Source organism: Oncorhynchus tshawytscha, linkage group LG09 (assembly GCF_018296145.1).
Source record: "Oncorhynchus tshawytscha isolate Ot180627B linkage group LG09, Otsh_v2.0, whole genome shotgun sequence".
Lineage (NCBI taxonomy): Eukaryota > Metazoa > Chordata > Actinopteri > Salmoniformes > Salmonidae > Oncorhynchus > Oncorhynchus tshawytscha.
The window spans coordinates 75571666-75592399 of record NC_056437.1 but is presented as its reverse complement, the minus strand read 5'-3'; the positions used below and the strand labels follow the sequence as shown (position 1 = coordinate 75592399).

Below are 20734 nucleotides of genomic sequence, written 5' to 3'. Positions count from 1 at the left end.
ACCCTCTGAATGGTACACATACACAATCTCAATTGTCTCAAGGCTTAAAAATACTTCCGTAACATGTCTCTTCCCCTTCATCTACACTGATCGAAATGTATTTAACAAGTGACATAAATAAGGGATCATAGCTTTCACCTGGATTCACCTGGTCAGTCTATGTCATGGAAAAAGCAGGTGTTCCTAATGTTGTGTACACTCAGTGTACATGTATGCAAAAACATGTACTGGAATAATTACTTTTTGAATCCTTTTGTCAGTTTATTTATTCAGATTTTTATAACTTTATGTTGGTATAGCCTGTTTGTCAACTTTGGTTGTCCTTAAATCCAAGTGAAATCTCATCTTAATCTGTGTTTTATGTTGGGTTGCTTGTTGTTCACACCCTTCCCCACCCTTTTTGAGAAATGTTCCCTGTGGGTGTCTCATATGTCACCACTTGTCCATTCTCGCTCAGTGGTACCTCACATCGTCAGCCAGTTAGGTCAGGTGAGCCCTTCAATTGTCCTTTTACTATTGTGAATATGATCAAATGTTTATTAAAAACATAAAGGATTCAGTTTCCACTTTGCAAATGATGAATAGATGGATGAACGTAGGGATTTATTCTTGAAAGAGATTCGTTTTGCCAAATTATTGTATGTAATTTATTTTGACAGATTTTCCATACCTATGATAGTGTTTCATATTAGCTGTAACTGAGAGTCAAAGGCTTTTCCCCTCGATATGATTAATTAGAATACATGCCTTGGGATAGATGGAGTTACCGTGTTTTTACAGTGAACTCTTATTACTGTCATCTTTATATAGGAATACTTAAAAATCATTTTTGGTCTCAGGAAATTGTCTTTGAATTATTAAATAACTTTTCGACAAAGTTTTGGTTACTTATTTGTAACACAAATATATACACATACACATATACACATACACATATATATACACAAATATATACACACTATACACACTAGATGCCCTTGAAAACAGATGACTGTTTTAGAGGCTGCATGGGTGGCATTGTACCGTTATCACAACAGGTGACCAAACTATCGCTAAAGTGGGTGGAAAAGGACAAAAAGACAATGAGAATAGAATAATAGAAATAGCTAACAAACCATCTTTTCAGTGACTTGCACAAATCAAGAGATTCTCATGTCAAATCTATGTCAATACTCAGCATCGGTACAACAATTTAACATGAATATGATCTCTGTCAGGTGTCCGTTTTGTTACGGCTTTTTTGAGTCTCTCTGCCCCTCTGTCATTGGTTGTGGTATATAGTATGGGAAGAAACACGGTGGATTAGGTGTGAATCTGTTGTGATTTCATCGTGACTGTCGTTTGACATCAAGGTAGTTCTTGGATGAACCAATGACTTGTGGTGGCAAAATGAGACATCGTGGGTATTGTCTTGCCCTCACCTTAGCTGTCCTGGGATCAGGTGGGTAAACGTCCTTCTCCTCCATTGTTAACTTTGTTCTTAATTGATCTAAAACATGCATAGGAGAACTTTTCTGACACCCTTAACGTCCAAATAAATGGCTGGCACTCAATATTACACTTAAAACAGAGCCATGTTGCCTACTGTTTCATGCTTTCATTTGAATGTTCTGTTTATTTTAGGTTTCTTCGCCGTTGGGTCAGCCCAGGTAACATACATTATTTTCGAGACACAGTAACAGGATCTTCAAGATCTTAAAAATACACTGGCTCTTGTTCCTAAAAAATAAAACAGGTTTTGCTAAGAGCCTCTCAATTGATGAATGGTGGGATCAGTTGTCGAGAATATGCTTATTGTGGTGTACTTAGTCATCGAAAACCAGTTTGATTGTGACATTTTGATTAAATCCATGTGATAATGTCAATATGTTTCAAGCCATGCTAATATCACAATGCCTTTTTTTTTACTCAAGTGTATTACATTGTGCGATGGGGGAAATAGGTAAGTTAAATCAAATTGTGTATGTTTCTTGTTTCTTTGCCACTGTGGTCATGTAACACTGATTAGACAGGGGGCTAAGAGATTGATTTAACTTGCTATCTATGTAATCACTAGCACCCATGGAAACTCCCCCGGTGGAATGTGTAACAGGACTGAGGGTTCGTGTGCTCCCGTGAGTTTCCCCCCTAAATGTTACACTTCAATATAAATCCCCAAATACCTCAATGAAAATTGCTAAACAAGAGATTCATATTTGCATCTCTGTATCTATATATTTTTTAGTTTTCAAATGCTACATTTGACAGCTTCCTAAGCTGTGCTGGGCTGAGGAGGATTAACGACACCCAGGAGCACATTAACGGGCTCAAAGAAATTATGGACATGGCCTTTCAATTCTACTCAGACTCCTTCATGGTACAGTACAACAAGAGAGTGACATTTGATCAACAGTTTCAGGGGGAAATTGACAAAATACCTTGAATGTGTTATGAAAGCATGAAGTGGACTTTGTGCTTTATGCTGACATCACTGTTATTTTCCATACAGAGTTTGAGCAGGGATCTGCAGCCCATCCTGGAGCTGATCAAGGGGCTCAGCTTCAATGCCTCAAAGCCCAGGTTCCACGACGTCAACTTCACCAGAGTGTGGTTCCAGCTCAAGCTCAGGCCACGCCTGGCCTCTGTCACCGAAAGCTTCCTCACCTGTCTCAGCACCAGCGATCTCACCTGCCAGACCTACCAGGCTCTGTGAGTTTCCCATTTTCCCAGTGATTTTTCTGTTGTGTTTCCGATCCTAACCACCACTATGGAGGATAGTGATTTGTTGTTGTTTTGATCATTTTTAGTGTGAATGAATTGGATATGAATATCCTGAGTATGGACCCTCAACGCCAAAGGATAGTCTACACGTCCTTCATGCGCAGGTTTCTCGAGAGAAATGATACAGCAGGTAGGCTATTTATTTAATTATGAATGGATATTGTCACTCAATATATTGGAATTGTTGACATTTTGATGAATGTGGTAATCTGTAGGATGTGATTGAGAGTTCTGTTTGTGTTCTGAAAAAGGATGCCTCGTCCATGAGAACAGCAGTGAGCAGTGGCTGATGCGGAACTTTGGATCCTTCTCTACCTTGGTTGACTATGAAGACTTCTTTGCACTGAACGTTCATTTCAGTGGTGTAAGTGTTTAACTCTATGCGGGCTCTTAATAAAGCAGGGACTCTAATGTCGGGAAGATACAAGATGCCATTAAGATGTTATAGGATGCCACGGGAAGTTCATGACCAATCAAGACCAATGTTCTCTCTCCCACAGCTATCAGTCCTGGCACTGCTGAGCCCGGAACAGAAGGCAGAGTTGGTTCTTCACCCCGGAAATGGAGACCTGGACAATGGCACTATCAGCCTGGTCTTCCAGAGTCTGCTTGGGCCTCTAATAAACAATGCTCACCTGAATCAGTCGATGTACAATGCAACAATGATGTCCAACATGGCTGCTGGCAATGCCACAGGACCACATGAACTTGACAGAGTGCGTTATGTGTTTTTAATTGTTATTATTTTTTTACTTGGATCCCCATTAGCTTTAGCAGAAGCATCAGCTACCCTCCCTGGGGTCCACAAAAAAAACACAAAACACGACAAGTAACAAAACACTGATAGACAACGACAGTCACACAAATTTCAAATACAAGGATATAGAAACAATACAACTAAAAATATATATATATTTAATGTGTGTGTTAGTGAGTCTGTGTGCGTGCGTGTGTTTATCGGTCTCTTTTCTGGGGTGGCAGGTAGCCTAGCGGTTAACTGGGACTAATTAAACAATCTGTCGATGTGCCTTTGAGCAAGGCACTTAACCCTAATTGCTCTGGATAAGAGCGTCTGCTAAATGTTAATGTCAAACAAGGCTATTTCTTTTGCTTTCATCAACTCCATGTACAGTATGAGCCAACTAATGATTACAAATCTGTGGTTGCAGACTCTAAATGACTTCCTGTCATTCCTGAGGCCCTTGGGTAGTTTCATCAAGACTTTGGTGGGCAGCATTCAAGTGGTATGTGTTGTCTTTTACAATCTCACAAGTATGAACAAATTATTTCCTTTTCCTTTTCCAATATGAAACTATGTACTATGTACTGTCTCCCCACAGAGGAATGTGAGCTCTGAGAGACAGCATGTTCTGGCCCAGGCAGTAGTGAACTGGATCCTGGCAGAGCTGGCTGGACACATCTCCCCTAACTTCACACTGACAAATGAGACCATCCCCAGCCAGACTCCCTCTCTCAGCAACTTCAACATCACCAGCCTTAAGGACTGGTTCCAGCATGTGGTCCTCCCTGCCCTGAACCGCTTCCAGCTCAACAACCAGACTCAGATCCCACACGACCTTACTGCTGTCTTCAACCAAGTCTTGTGAGTTGAATAAATATTTTACGTTATTAGCCTTGTGGACTTCGTAGACTTCGTCTAGTTCACATATTCCCAACCTGGGGTACACATACCCCCAGGGGTATGCACAATGCCATCTGGGGTACGCCAAATTAAAATATGATTCACCTTTAAAAATATATATATATATTTTCCAACTGGGCTATACATTTGGGTGAGTTTTTTTCTCTCGCCTGAGTAGCCTCGTTTCACTGCCGAAAATAAAATGCATGTTTTGATTAAATTAGCAACACAATGATTAATACAGGTAGCCTAGTCAAATAATTAACATCCAATCACATTAACCGTTATTCTCTTCCGGGAATTCCATTAATGGTCCATATGTAGCCAAACGTAGCTGATGTTCATGTTGGTATCTGTACTGATGGCTCAAAAGCCATGACAGGGAGACATAGAGGAGTGGTAACGCGAGTGCAAGCAGTTGCTACCTACACTACTTGGGTACACTGCAGCATCCACCGAGAGGCTCTTGCTGCCAAGGGAATGCCTGACAGCTTGAAAGAGGTTTTGAACACTACAGTGAAAATGGTTAACTTTGTTAAAGCAAGACCACTGAACTCTCATGTATTTTCTGCACTCTGCAATGATATGGGCAGTGACCATGTAACACTTTCACAACATACAGAAGTGCGCTGGTTATCAAGGGGCAAAGTATTGGCACTTGAGAAAAGAGACGAGCTTAAAGTTTTCTTTACTGACCACCATTTTCATTTGTCTGACCGCTTGCATGATGACGAGTTTCTCACGCGACTGGCCTATCTGGGTGATGTTTTTTCTCGTCTGAATGATCTGAATCTAGAATTACAGGGACTCTCTCTCCTCAACTATTTTCAATGTGTGGGACAGAATTGAAGCTATGATTAAGAAGTTGTCTGCATTAACAAGGACAACACACAGGTCTTTCCATCATTGTATGATTTTTATTGTGCAAATGAACTCAAGCTTACGGACAATGTTAAATGTGATATAGTGAAGCACCCGAGTGAGTTGGGTGCGCAATTACGCAGGCACTTTCCCGAAACAGATGACACAAGCAACTATATTCGTTATCCCTTTCATGCCCTGCCTCCAGTCCACTTACCGACATCTGAACAAGAGAGCCTCATCGAAATTGCAACAAGTGGTTCTGTGAAAATGTATTTTAATCAGAAGGCAATACCAGATTTCTGGATTGGGCTGCGCTCAGAGTTTCCTGCCTTGGCAAATCGCTCTGTTAAGACACTGATGCCCTTTGCAACCATGTACCTACGTGAGAGTGGATTCTCGGCCCTCACTAGCATGAAAATTAAATACAGGCACAGACTGTGTGTGGAAAGACTGAGACTCTCTCCAATACAACCCAACATTTCAGAGTTATGTGCATCTTTTCAAGCACACCCTTCTCATTAACCTGTGGTGAGTTATTCACAATTGTCGATAAACTAATAAGGTTTTATATGTAAGATGGTTAAATAAAGAGCAAAATGATTGATTATAATTATATTATTATTTGTGCCCTGGTCCTATAAGAGCTCTTTGTCACTTCCCATGAGCCGGGTTGTGACAAAAACTCAAACTCATTCTTATGTTTAATAAATGTATCGTATAGTTTGTGTGTGGCAAGCTTACAATGATGGCAAAAAACAACATTTGAGAGTCCACTGACCCTGGTGCTAGAGGGGGTACGCAGCTAGAGGTTGAATGTTTGAAGGGGTACGGGACTATAAAATGTTTGGGAACCACTGGTCTATTTGATTCACATCATTTGAATATGATAATTTGTAATATTTTGAACTAAATGTTATGCCTCTATATTATTTTTCAGCTCATTAAATCCTCCAATGGGTTCTAACTCTTCCATGTATTCAATGGTTGGTCCCATGGATGTCTGTCACATTGGCAACAATGATGATATGTGCTCGGTGAGTTTTATTTGCCACTATGTTCACCTTGGTTAAGTCCTCATGATCTCTTATTCAGTATGGGATCACTATCTAGAGAAGGCTTTTTTGTGGTTCATAGCCAAAGTATTTCAACAATCTAGATTGTTCTGACAAAATAATTTCAACCAAATACACTGACGTCAAGTAGGCCACTCCTAGTTGATAAGCATCATTTTTCCTAATGCTACTATTATGGGTGTTTGTTCTTTCATTGTTGCTTGTTATCTTAAAGGTAGACTCAGCGATATGACGTAGGTGATCAAATTAAACAGCATAGACTCTTCACAAAAAGGTGCTATCTAGAACCTAATAGGGTTCTGCTGTGGTCCCCATAGGAGAACCCTTTGAAGAACCATTTTTGATTCCAGGTAGAAAGCTTTTAGTTCCATGTAGAACCCTTTTGGGTTCAATGTAGAACCCTTTCTACAGAACCCAAAATACTTCTACCTGGAACCAAAAAGAGCTATCCTATGGGGAGAGCCAAAGAACCCATTTGGAACCCTTTTTTCTAAGAGTGTAGTAGGTCCATTTGCTCAACACCTAAGGGTGTTGAAGAGCAAAGCTAAACTCCCCACATGTTTTGGTCCCGTACCTATGGGGCTCTAACAGCATGACACTGTGTGTGACTGTGTGGGAGCGAAGTCTTGCATCTCTCTCATCATCTGCAGAGCTGCTCGTGGCAACATCATTTTGCTGAGTCTACCTTTAACTTAAAAAATGTTCTTGCACAGGGGACTTCCAATTCCAAAATCCTTTTAAATTGTATTGACTTTATGATGACATGTCTTGTTCTGTCACAGGTGTCCCATGCAGCAGAAAACCTGGCTGTGGTCCTGAGATGTGTGCCCCATTCTAACCTGAGCCTCACTGGAGAAAATCTGAAACTATTGGTCACAGAGCTATCCAAGATACTGACAGGACCACACACAATGATGGTAAGAATACTTTATTTTCAATCATCAGAGATTCAATTAAAGTCAAGACAAATGTCATGTTACTGTGACATTTGACCCATTGTGAAATCCTTCCCTTTTAGAATGACAGTTCGGGTTGGCCCAACCTCACAGACTTGTTTGGCCAGCTTCCGACAGATGGCTTCAGTGCTGAGAACCTTGGTGATGAGAACTTCATCCGCTTCTGGTTCCTGATCAGACTGCGGCCCCTCCTACCTTCAGTGTCAGAGGAGTACCTATCCTGCCTCAGCACTAGAGACTTCAGCTGTCAAGCCTACCAAGCCCTGTACGAACAACACAAAGACAACCACAAATACATTTTTCAGTTCATAGACATATTTGTTTCATCATTTTCTTCAGTATCAATGTCACATATCCTGTTTGATAATACCAAAAGTGTGAATTCTGAGATCCTGATTTGCTCATTACTTACAGTGTCATGGGGCTGAGTGATCACATCTCATCGATGGATGAGATGAGACAGAAACTGGTCTACACACGCTTCATTCACCCATTCCTCTCACAACACCGATATTCAGGTATTTATTTTGATATGGCGATTTGTTTAATTTAGGACTGATTTTGTATGTCTTTTTCTCAAATAGTGCATTGAACTGAGTGAACAAGCTAATATGACACATTGCATACTTTTCTTTCAGATATGATGGGATGTCCTTCAAATGGGAGTTTGGATTCAATTAAGAGACATTTTGGGAGATTTTCAATTTTCGCACCGCTACAGCACTTCTTTGATGTGCAAAGAAACTTTTCTGCAGTAAGCATTTACATGACATTCTGCCAAATCAGAACATTTCTAGAACTGGACGTCTTTAAGGGATCAGGAACATGCTACGTGATCAGGTCTTTGTAGCACAATATTCATCAGTATTACAATGATGTGTGTGTCTCCTCTCTCTATCAGCTGGAGGCCCTGCCAGCTCTCTCTCCAAAGCAGTTAGCAGAACTGGTGCTGATGCCCCACACTCCAACTCCACAGAGAGATGACATCATCAACAGAGTCTTTGACCACCTCCACAACGACACCAGAATCCGAAACTTCCTCCATGAGCTGCAGATGCTAATAAGAGGGGTACTGTCGCTACATTAAGCACACTTTATATGATATATTTGTTTGGGCATATTTACGTTTTACCAAACTGCTTCTGATTTTTTTTCTTCTCACAGGCTAGCCTTGAGTGTGAGTCTTTCACAAGCATGTAAGTGTCAGGAATGTTTGTGGGGGAAAAAATAACACCCACAATGTCCAAGTTTGTATGTTAGCAGAGTTAATTACATCTGTTTTTATTGCTCATCCAAAGATTCAACAGGCTGGACAGGGCTGCTACATCGGCCCCATCTGATTTGGGACCAGTCATCAGAGACACACAGGACACCGTAATGGATGCTGCTCCTCCGGGTGAGTCAGAATTTAGATTTGATCATGTGACTATGAGCTGTGGTCCTCAATGGAGTGTTTTTCCATGTCCTGACATCTATTGTTGGTGTTGTCTTTACATCAGGTTGCAACGTCGTTCCCTTTAAGTTTGGGGTGAGAAATGTCAACAATGTCATTATATTATCATTATGTTTCAATGAAATCATTTGTATTCTTCAACAATAAATGTACTATGGTCCAAATGAAATATACATAATTGAATTGTATGAGATTGACATTATTCCTGTTCTTTCCACCAGTGCTCTATGACCCCCCCAGTCAATGGTGAGGCAGTGTTTTCAACACCATATCAGATTTTGTTTGATTAACTTGTAACTCAGAACGTTGATAGTAATTCATATTAATCTCCTATTGCAGAGAGACACATCTGTGCTGGAGTGAATACGTGAGTGCTTACCCTGCAGAATAGCCATAACAAATTTAAAGACAGTTTATTCATGCAAGTCTTGTTTCCCTTCTCACAGAACTAATCTGGAAAACTACATTGCTGGCACGAATATGACCCTTATGCTCTGCAACTTTACCATCCAACATTATGCTTGCCTACCTCAGGTTTGACACTCGTCTACGTTGTGTGCATTTATGAAACCCACATTCTACATGCAACATGCTTGATTTGATTGATTACATTTTTGAGGTGGTGATTGAATTGATTTCCAAAAATGAATGTCCTATTGTATGTGTTTCTTTGTGCCCTCTCAGCGTACCCAGCTAAAACCAGAGCAACTCTCTGAGATCCTGCAATGCAAACTGTCAGGCAACCAGACCTATCCCCAAAAAATGTGGAAATTGTTCTTCACCAAATATTCTGCAATTCTTGATGAGGCTCTTCACAGGTTTTCAAACATGGTAAAAAAAAACAAAGTTTCGGCTGCATGGCCTTTGTCAGGGAGTTCAAAGATATGATAATACTTTTGAACAGCTCCTTTTGAAACATATTTTTTAAGAGTTTCTTGAATGTGTACTCTTTAAAAAATATATAATGTCAGAAGATTGTAGGTAAATGTCTTTATCCAAGAAAACATCTTCTGATTGTCTTTGTGTTCAGTCTTACCAGCCCAGCGGCCCATCCATCTCTCTGGTGCTAGATGTATTTGGGGAGGTAGTTATTGACCAGTTTAGTCAACATGACCTGAGAAGCCCAAACCACACCCGCAAGTGGTTTCTGACGAATCTTCGACCCTTCCTCCCGCAAGCCTCCAGAGAGTTCCTGTCCTGTCTTAGCACCAAGAACTTCACTTGTGGGACCTACCAGATTTTGTATGTGAAAACATACATTTTATTTCAGTGTGGTTGACTATTTGCCCTCTCTTGATCTAGTACTTCAATGTGGTGTCTTTGCCTTCGCAGAGTGGAAGCTCTAGGTCGTCAACCAGCTAACCCTAACCCAGCTAATTCAGCTATGGACAGACAAAGACAGCTTTTGATCTACACTAATTTTATTGAGCCCTTCTTGAGGCGCAATGACACTGAAGGTACATTTAAATAATTCTGTAACGTCACTGATCCCCGAATATGTAATTTTACTAAGCACTGTGAAGACAAAGGAATTGTAATCAGTTAGGATAGAAAGACAGATATTTTTCTCCAACCTTTGAAAATATTTTTTATTGTTTCAGACCCCAACTGTGTCAACAACTCAAACAACAGCACTGACTGGCTTAAAAAGTACTTTGGGCCATTTGTTGGTTTTGCACCCCTAGAAGAACTCAAACGACTGCATGGAAACTTCTCAGTGGTTGGTACTAGTTCATGATCTTGACCTTTTGAACTTACGGATTCATCCAAGAGTCATTTGTAACCAGTTTGAATCCATGTTTTTATTTCACTGTGTAGGTGGATGTCCTGCCTATGCTGAGCCCCGTGCAGCTGGGGGAGGTGGCCTCCACCCCTGGTCAGCTCAGAAACCCTGGAGATGTCCACATGATACTGATTCATGTGCTTCCCAGAGATCTGGTCGAGTTCTTTGACATTGTTTCTCCAGCTGTTGAGGTATGGATGAGTGATGGTCAATTCTTATACCACTGTCTTATTCCCTATATACCTTTGCTTAGTACAATCCCCTCATTTGCTTCTGTCTTCAGGGTCTTCACCTTCCGGTGGATGTGCGTCAGGTGCTCCTCCAGCAGGTGTTTGACAATGCCAACCTACCAGATCCCTCCATCAAAGACCCTGAAGTGCTGGTGTGGTTGGGCCAGAGACTCCGCCCACTTTTACCCAACTTGACAGAGGAGCATGTGGCCCCTCTCTTCAACATTGTCAGACACAGAGGCTGCAACATCAGCCAAGAAACGTAAGATCAGCACAGTGTATTATAGAAACACTAATAATTTCCAATAATGTGATGCATGTTTGCAACTGACCATCGTGTACAGTACATTACTGCTCTTAGTTGTGCTTGACAATGCATATCAATGGGTGGTTTCTGTCACCTACAGAGTGGCGTTGCTGAACTCTATCCTACCATCGCTGTCCAATGGCACACAGGCTGCTGTCCAGCATCAAATAATCATGTCTCTCAGAGGTATTCACCTCGTCATCATCTCCAGTGGTGTAAAGTACATTAAGGAAAAATACTTGAAAGTACTACTTAGGTCGTTTTGGGGGGTAACTGTACTTTACTTTTACTTCATTATATTTCTAAATAACTTTTTTTTTGGTACTTTTTTTATGTCATCATATCATGCAAAACTCATCATGTTTGCCTGCTTGAACGGCAATAGCTCAGATGCACACGAAAACATGAAATGACCCCAGGAATCAATAAACAAAGTTCAAGAGATGCACAAAAATGATATAACATTTAAAATGGGTGAATCTTTCCAGACAGCTGGGTGATACAACAACATATTACAATCGTAGCAAGTACATCTTTCCCCAACAAAGTGTGAGTTACCAGTAACAGTACTAGTATCTCACTTTACTTTTCATGATCCTTCTCTATAATTCTAAATACATGATCATATAGAATAATGGGTTTTATATACTATGGTCTGAGGGCTGCAGTTTTGGGCTTAGTGCTGGACCAAATGAGGAACGAGTTAATTTACAGTATCTCATTGTTTGCAGAATCAACTCCACTACGTTGCTATAGGAACAACAGCTTCTTCATGTTCCTGAGACAATCCTTCCTCAACTTTACATTCCCAAAGTTGACCAACTTCCTCTCCCTTATTCCACCACAGCGGGAATCTGAGGTACAGTACATTGAACTTGTTTCAGCTGCACTTCAACTTTTGGAAAGTGTGTACTGGCCTAGAGTCACTGTGTATCCTATGCTATCTGTGTTTCCAGCTGCTCAACACCATACATCCCTCAGAGCTCGGCATCTTCCTCAGGAAGCCAGAGGTGGTGGACAACAAGACTAAGCTCTGCACAATCTTCCGAAACTACAAAAAAACTCCTGAGTTCTTGGAAACCGTAAGGACACACTGCTGATTGTGGTCACCATCTTCAAGCACTCACTGAGTATCCCTTTCTTAGGATTTCCTGAAAGAAAAAAACTCTTAAATGGTGCGTTCTCTCAGTCCTTTGACTTTGATCATTAACTGTCTGTAGGAGAATCTTCCGGATGATGTGAAGCGTCCAGTCCTGCCCTGCGTCTGGCCTTTGGCTCTGGCCACTGATGACAAGGCTGAGGTTGACCGCTGGTTTGACAACAGACTGAGTAACTACCTGAAGTTCCTCAACAGAGCCCTGCTCCAGTCCTCTGACACACTCAATGCCTCCTGCTTACCCTTCAGGAGACTGTAAGCTACCACACTGGAAATACCTTACATTTGCTGATGCTATTACACAGAAATATCTACATCATTAAACGTGAATAAAAGGAAGAAAAGTTTGATGACTGTCTGCTGTGGTTTTCACAGTGTGTCTCTACTGGGATTCAATCTCACTTTCAATGGCTCAGCCATAACTCAAGATGATGCGTACAGCACCATAAAGACCTACCTCAACACGGGAAGTGAGTGTTTTAGTACTTACTACTGATTACTCCAGTTTACATTATGCATATATTTATTATTGCACTTTACACTTTGCATGAATGCACATTTTCAACATAAGGTCTGTTACCAAAGAATATGAATAAATTCTGCTTCATGGCAGATATTCCTCAAGGATGTATGCCTTTTATTAAAGCAGCATAAATGATTTCTCACATCAAGTACATTAAACACATATTTATTGATTTCTGACTTGTAGGTTCAGCAGCACCCAAGTGTTATAATCCCACTGACCCAAATCTCAACTCCACCGCCTGGTTCCTTAACTACATTGGTGTGTTCATCACTTTTGTGACCGTTGAAGACATCGACACGTTTGGCTCAGAGTCGACGGTAAGCCCATGCACCTGTGTGTTTTGATGAAGGGGCATCATATATTACCAAAAATACATAACCAAAGGATTATCTTATTGTTTGTTTTTTACAGCTACAACTATTTGCCGTGAACCCTGTCAACATTAAGTTGTTCAATTTCGCTGGAGCTCCTCAAAATCTGACTAAACGCTTTACTGAGCTTATCTTCCTGCAGAACTCCAACTTCCTCCCACTACAGTGAGTTTTGAACAGTAGCCACTAAAATCATTGGTTTTATGTTACTAACTTACTTTATTTCTTGCATTTATGTCAAGGGTATGATAACAGACAACAGTCTACATTGAATCTGAATGACGCTATGGGGAAATTGGGCATGACATTCTAATCCAAGATAGTGTTACTAAGTGTTTTATTTCATATTTTTGTTTTGTTCCCATATCTTCAGGCTTCCACCACACTTACAATGTTTTGTCCCAGCCTCAGCTTACTCTAAACTCAATGAATCAGAGAGTGTGGTTGTCCTGGGCAACCTGAACCAATCCTGTACTAACGTGGACTCAGAGGTGAGCACCATCAGGATCTATTTCCATTTTTGTTACACCTTAACCTTAGACCTGTGTTTTGAACACATGGAGATGAAATGTTACAGTATGAGCCATTATTTCCATGTGATCACAATCCATTGATTGGTTAAATGATACTGTTACCTAATCTTCGCTGATGTCATTTCCTTCCAGATTTCTTCCGCACTGGCAGCGAATATCCAAATTGTCAATCCGGGATCAATCACGGCCTTGGGCCCGCAGGTCACAAGTCTGACCACTGGACAGATCTCTAAAGCCCCGCCCAGTGTGATTTTAGAATCCCTGAGTAATCTGAGCAGTGTTTCTGGATGGAACTTGGGACAGTCCTTGTTCATCATACAGATTCTCATCACCCAAAACTTCCAGGTGATTTACTTCTTAATAGGTTTATTGCTGGTGGCCTATTGGTTGTGAGCGTCATTCACAACCATGATTCATGCTTTAAACCATTCCATCCTCTCTACTTCCAATGTAGAGGATATTTCATAATTGAATGTTCTCTTTCTTCAGATAAGCAATAGCGACAGTTTAATAAAACTGGGCTCTTTAGTGGGAGGTCTTCCCACCCAAACACTCATCGCAATACCTGCGCAGCAGATTCTAACAACATCCGCCAACCCAAAATTTGTTACCAGCATGCTGACTGCTCCAACAATTGTGCAACAGATCTATGTTAATAAGGTTTGTACTTGGCTAGCTAACAGCAGCTAGACTAACTGATGTGAAGTAGGCGTTATGAATTTCCCTCCCAATATTTCGACATGCCTCATTTAAATGTGTTATGAAAAAAATCAAGGGTAATCAATCATAATGACAGTATTCATTTTGAAATGTTGACATGTTTTTGTATTACTTATTCAGATCATCACAGTTGACATGAAACCAACGGAGCTGATAGTCAATGTCCCAGATGAAATGGCAACCGAAATTCCCAGGAATCTACTGAATTTCCCAACAACTGGAAATCAAACACTCACTGCTCTGAACATCAACAAGAAAAAATGGAAACCTCAGCAGGTAACTGAGGGGTTTGTAGTATTCAAAAGCTGTGTAGACCTTCAATATTTACACGATTATACAGTGGTGAACATGTGTATTATACGTCTATAAATGTTTCTGCACCTCTGTTTCTCTCTGTTTCAATTATAGGCTGTGCTTTTCTTTGATACAGTAGCAAATGGATTGGATGAGCCTGATGAGTAAGTGTAACAGTGTTTAGAGAATGTTGGTCCTGACCAATAAGCTGAGCAGAAATCACACATGTATTATTTTCACATGGGGATACATTTTTATTATGCACTTGAACAAAAATTGGTTATGATGACATTTATAGTTCCTGTATTAACTCTAATGAATGTACTGCATTGATTTCTTTGTAGCCTTTCTGAGTATGTGCTTCAAGGATTCACTTGCTCTCGTGTCCAGACTTTCAAAAAAACAAAAACTCAACGTCTCATCAGAGCTTGCAGACGTAGGGACGGTCGAAGAAAGGTGGTTCTCAAGGAGACACAGGTGAATATTAAAAATACAACTTTTTCTACATAAACTAAAGGGCCCTACTCAATCAAATCCTGTAGCCAGGCCTCCAGATTACATTGTTAATGTGCCTGTATGAATTAGGACTGTTTCTATTTATTTTTCATGGCTTCATGAATCCAAGCATGTATTCTCTCAGCACAAGAATGACAATAGTTACTGGAAACCTAGTAACATGTTTTGATTGAATATGTTTCTCTGTTGTCAAGGAGCTTATTTTACAGACATATGAGGAAGTAACATTTTGTTTTACAGCTAACTTGCATGTGGAACAACATCAAAGGTGAAAGTCCTCAAGATTTTGTCAACTATCCATCCGATATGTTGCTGTATTACAGGTAAGTTGGTCATGTCACTGACATTGTAAAATACATTGTAAATGACAGTAACTAATGTTAGATGAACTATTTACTGTTTGTTTTTTTACGCTGACATAACCAAATGAAAATGACATATAAATGAACCATAAATACAATGTAAACTGTGTGTATCTTTCTCCAGCTACACCAACATACAACAGACCAACTGCAGATCCTACTTCATTGAAACAGGACGAGCAGACTTCTCCGTCCTGTCCAGCACGTTGGATGGAAGAAAGGTTGATCTACTGAACAATGCCAAAAAGTGCCTGGTGAGTTATGTATTCAAGACGAAAGACACACGTTTCCGACTGAGTATTTAAAAGCAGTGATTATGACTAGTTTTGATTTATTCCAGAACATCAAAGGGACACAGCTCAGTCGAGATAATCTCGAGGTCCTGGGCAACATGGCATGTACTCTGGATGAGAACTACATTCAGAGCTCTGACTCTTACATCCTGGAGAAACTGAAGAACTGCAATGACTTCTCCGACCGGCAGATTACAGCTATGGAGACAGTTATCTGCAGTGGAAACACCACATATGGGTATGTCACATTGCTGACATTGGAGCTGTGCTGATTTGTATTCGTGTAGAATACACAAAAAATGAAAAGTCAATGCATTTTTGTCTATTGATTTTTTTCTTAATCAGTCTGTATGTATTCTTATCTGTTCAGAAACCCAAGCACATGGACTGAAAAAACTCTAGAGCAGCTTGACATTCTTCCACTGTACTTAACAGAGAACTTCTGGAAACACATCAGCACGGTATATACTATACATGACAATTGCGTAGCACTTTGACAATATGTTGTATTCAAATCAAATTGTATTTGTCACAAGCGCCGAATAAAAAAATCAATCACATTTATTTATAAAGCCCTTCTTACATCAGTTGATGTCACAGAGTGCTGTAAAGAAACCCAGCGTAAAACCCCAAACGGCAAGCAAGGCAGGTGTAGAAGCACGGTGGCTAGGAAAAACTCCTTAGAATACAATAGGTGTAGAAGCATGGTGGCTAGGAAAAACTCCCTAGAATACAATAGGTGCAGACCTTACCGGGAAATGCTTACTTACAAGCTCTTAACCAATAATGCAGTTTTAAGAAAATAGAGTTAAGAAAATGTTTATTAAACAACTAAAGAAAAAAAGAAAAGAAAAGTAACACAAAAGAACAATAATGACTATACATGGGGTAACAGTACCGAGTCAATGTGCGGGGGTACAGATTAGTCAAGGTAATTTGTATATGTAGATATATGTAGATGTAGGGTAAAGTGACTATAAATAGATAATAAACAGCGAGTAGCAGCAGTGTAGTCAGGGTGGCCATTTGATTAATTGTTCAGCTGTCTTATGGCTTGGGGGTAGAAGCTGGTAAGGAGCCTTTTGGACCTAGACTTGGCTCTCCGGTACCGCTTGCCATGCGGTAGCAGAGAGAACAGTCTATAACTTGAGTGACTGGAGTCTTTGACACTTTTTTGGGCCTTCGTCTGACACCGCCTAGTATATAGGCCCTGGATGGCAGGAAGCTCCCCTATCTTTTAAATTACATAATTTGAGTGACATCATTTCAGATTGTTACCCATCAAAATGTGAAAAGCTCTCATTTACCTTATATGCATCTCTTATTTCTTAATGTGTTCTCTTTTGACTGAAACAGCGGAATAAAAGAACATTCCTGAAGAAATTCATGAAAAGACTGCGTACAAACAAGACAATGAAGAGGAAACTGAAGAAGCTGTTCAAAGAATGCACCATGTCTTTGAGATCCAAACGAAGCACTGGTAGGTTTAAATAATACCAGGTCAATATAGCTGTCCTATGGTTTTAATAGTGGAGGCTCCTTTATGACATGAATGATCACATTTCTTTTCAATACTTGTCTATTTAGTAAATGCATGTCCAGACTCCCTTGGCAACATTACTCAAGTGACCATAAGTAATGACGCATTCCCCTTTGGGTATGACAACACCACGTTCAACCACTGTCTGAGTGCCCAAGTAGTAATGGACAATCTGGCAAGCCTGACTGAGAAGGTAGATGATGATGACATGCAAAAGGTCATTTTGGAGAAGCTACACCAGGTATAAAACTTTACTGACACAAAACAGGAAATCACAACAGATTTCAAACTCACAGGTTGCCAAGAGGTGGTCATTCCGTAACAGCTCTTTATGGTGTGGTCTTGTCCACCAGGCGTACCCCAAAGGTCTCTCAGACCAGCAGGTTCAGGTGCTTGGGTCGGTGTCTCGCGTGGCTTCCATGGAGCAGATTAACAAGTGGAACATCACTACAGTGGACACGCTAGCAGCACTGATGGACAATGGCAATGGAGAATGGGACTCCGCCAAAGTAGGGATGTTTAACTTTACATCAACAATGTCTTTAAATGGTGTTTTTTTTAAAACATGATAACCATTTTGCTTCTAAAAGGTGTGCATTTAAATGTATCTTTCATCTTCCTTTTTCCATTTCAGGCCAAAGTTATTTTCACCAAGTTCTTAAGTGCTGGCAATTCGCTTGGTGCCTCTGCACTGAATTCAATTGGAGGGCCTAACCTGTGCGCACTGGACCTCAGTGTGTTGCAAGGCATCAGAAATGACAGTCTCCGGTAAGATCATCTACAGATCTTGCTGTGTGAGAGAGTTACCTTGTGGTCGAGTCATGCAAGTCACTCCACTTCACATGTATCTTTGTTATGCTCTTGCAGTGGTTGACTTCAACAGAGTATCCAGGCCTAAACGCTCCTTAAATGATGTTGGAACATTTTCATATGCTTTTTTTGTTTGCGTGTTCATAGTTAGTGTTTTTCTTGTGCCTTCTGAACACAACAGAGATGCAGATGCTCTGGAAATCACTAGCTGTTCCTCAGCGCATAAGAAGGCCTTCTTTGCAGTAGCTGAGACCGCCTTTCCTATCAACTTCACCCAAACCCGCGCCACTGCAGATCAGCTAACATCCTACCAGCTCATTCAGACATACCTGGGTAAGGGTTCCATTTTCTGCATACATACAGAAAAATGATGGTTTCTTGGATATCCTGTAATAAATGTGATTTAAAAGATTTAGTTCACTCGGGCTGTGACATTAGAGAACACTTGTGCCACCCCAGTCCTCATTCTCACCATGTTTGTTGCCCTTTTTTAGGAGGTGCCAATATCACCTACATACGGAGTCTGTCTAGGGTCAATATTAGCATGGACATCAACACTTTTATTGGTTTGGATTCAGCTGTCGTCCAGGTATGTGCTCATTCCCGTAACCATACCATTCATCAATGACCTGGGATGGCAGTGACTCATATTCATTGTCATCTATCATTTTTTCTGTAATTCTCTGCCTCTAAATAGGCTCTTAGTGTGAGTGAAGTGTCTGGACTCCTCGGCTCCAACCTAAATGACCTGAAAACCTTTGAGAATAACACTGTAGTGCAGAACTGGGTCTCAAAGCAGTTACAGTCTGAGCTTGACAAGCTGGGTATCGGTCTGACTGGAGGAAGGGTGGATTCAAACACCACCCCCATGATAACAAATACTGCCACCACCATCCCCAATACAACTTCCGGTAAGGTGTCAAATGTTGCATTAATGGTTAGCATGCTTCGCCAGTGCTAAATCCATTTAAACATGTGATTCCATTAGAATGTGTACAAATAATTTGGTTGCAAGGAGGGAAATTAGTTATCTGTAATGTACCGTAAACATAATTTTACTTATAATGTATAGGAATGTGTTTGGGAACAGACAGTAACAGTAATGACAGAAGACATGCAGATCTTCACCTTGTTTTTCTGTTCTCTCTCTCCTTATCTTTTAGGCCAGAGCAGAGGCACATATCCAGTTCCTCTGCTTTTCCTGTTTGGTCTCTTGTTCATTGTAGTACAAATGTAGATTCTAACATTGCAATAGAAGCATTATAATTTAGGCCAGGTTACAAAATCATATCACGTTATAATATGACATCTATTTTTGTCATCTATTTTTAAAGAAGACATTAAAGTTGACATTATATTTGACAGCCAAATGAGTGCAGTATGCAATAAATATGCCATATAATATAGTGTTTTATCAACTACATTGCTCCAATTGTATTTTCTATTGGTTAATCATTAATATTAATATATCTACTGTAGGCTTTTTTATCAACTACTTAATTTTTTAAATGTTTTATATATATATATATATATATATATATATATATATTTATATATATATATATATATATATATATATATATATATATATATGATTTTTGTTTATTTCATTTTGTATGTTGGGAATGGGAAAGAAATACACATTAATATGAGGGTGTTCTGTTTTTTAATTTTACCTTTATTTAACCAGGTAGGCCAGTTGAAAACAAGTTCTCATTTACAACTGCGACCTGGCCAAGATAAAGCAAAGCATTGCGACACAGACAACAACACAGTGTTACACATGGAATAAACAAACATACAGTCAATAACACAGTAGAAAAAGTCTATATACAGTGTGTGCAAATGGCGTAAGGAGGTAAGGCAATAAATAGGCCACAGTAGCGAAGTGTGTTTTACTAAGAACGGCCACTTTAACCTGCCAGAAATGTTCTCAAATAAAGGGAGAAAGATGTGACTTTTCATTTAAAATGAAAAGGTGTCCAATTTGATTTTCTAGTTTTATATTTGCTCGTCAATGCCATTGTTATTTACGGACCATGGTTTTACAATAGTTCACAATAGTGATAGGCCTAAGAAACTGAATGGGTCAATCAGGATCAAAGAATTCAAATGCATTTGACAAAATGTGTATTCCCTGTGCCCATCATCAGCAAGTGAAAATACCAGAGAAAAAGAGACCCAACTCGGCGGAAAATCTTTCTCCCTGCAGCTGGTGGCGTTTTTTCGTTGTTTAACCCACCATGCAAGAAGTTTTGGTAGAAAATAAATAAAAATAAATAAATAATGAGATGGTCGAATTGGTTCATCAACAAAAAATAATGGCTTATTTTCTACGTGAGGTTTATTTGGTCGAATATAACTTTTTAAAATTGTTACGAGTGTACTGATATAAGTAGGACACATGACATCCCGGCAACTTTGAGAAAATACACTTCATATAGGAGTTATCTTGAGATGGCTATGCATATTCATTGTATTAGGCTAGTAGCAGTCTCTCCAATGAATACAGGCGGTTTACATCAACAATCCTCATGGAAATGTA

The 20734-nt window shown here is 40.0% G+C and overlaps 1 protein-coding gene across 2 annotated transcripts; it reads left to right on the top strand.

Annotated features, from left to right (window-relative positions):
- The first annotated feature begins 400 nt into the window (after positions 1 to 400).
- mslna (mesothelin a) lies at positions 401 to 19610 on the top strand. 2 transcript variants are annotated; one of them, XM_024414236.2, is made up of 55 exons: positions 401 to 489; positions 1357 to 1441; positions 1624 to 1649; positions 1914 to 1942; positions 2057 to 2114; positions 2225 to 2356; positions 2489 to 2688; positions 2787 to 2890; positions 3012 to 3124; positions 3261 to 3476; positions 3930 to 4004; positions 4101 to 4363; positions 6204 to 6300; positions 7122 to 7256; positions 7358 to 7560; positions 7710 to 7813; positions 7934 to 8049; positions 8197 to 8364; positions 8460 to 8491; positions 8594 to 8691; positions 8795 to 8823; positions 8970 to 8994; positions 9088 to 9115; positions 9195 to 9282; positions 9433 to 9579; positions 9779 to 9990; positions 10081 to 10205; positions 10350 to 10468; positions 10567 to 10722; positions 10815 to 11023; positions 11169 to 11254; positions 11800 to 11927; positions 12025 to 12150; positions 12289 to 12479; positions 12600 to 12694; positions 12934 to 13067; positions 13162 to 13286; positions 13495 to 13612; positions 13787 to 13999; positions 14144 to 14314; positions 14495 to 14650; positions 14783 to 14832; positions 15013 to 15145; positions 15425 to 15507; positions 15671 to 15800; positions 15887 to 16077; positions 16210 to 16300; positions 17196 to 17319; positions 17427 to 17620; positions 17733 to 17888; positions 18014 to 18147; positions 18371 to 18522; positions 18684 to 18778; positions 18887 to 19100; positions 19353 to 19610. In XM_024414236.2, the coding sequence occupies exons 1-55, from the start codon at positions 430 to 432 to the stop codon at positions 19424 to 19426; spliced, it is 6816 nt and encodes a 2271-aa protein (XP_024270004.1). In that variant the 5' UTR covers positions 401 to 429; the 3' UTR covers positions 19427 to 19610. The 2 variants fall into 2 exon arrangements, with proteins under 2 accessions (XP_024270004.1, XP_024270005.1); XM_024414237.1 differs by having other exon boundaries at positions 403 to 489; positions 1353 to 1441.
- Positions 19611 to 20734: the final 1124 nt, after the last annotated feature.

Bases quoted from the DNA above. Each gene is read 5' to 3' on its own strand.
- mslna (XM_024414236.2), top strand. From the start codon at position 430: ATGTCACCACTTGTCCATTCTCGCTCAGTGGTACCTCACATCGTCAGC. The intron at 3,477-3,929 runs GTGCGTTATGTG...CTGTGGTTGCAG, and splicing joins GACCACATGAACTTGACAGA to ACTCTAAATGACTTCCTGTC. The intron at 18,523-18,683 runs GTAAGGGTTCCA...GCCCTTTTTTAG, and splicing joins GCTCATTCAGACATACCTGG to GAGGTGCCAATATCACCTAC.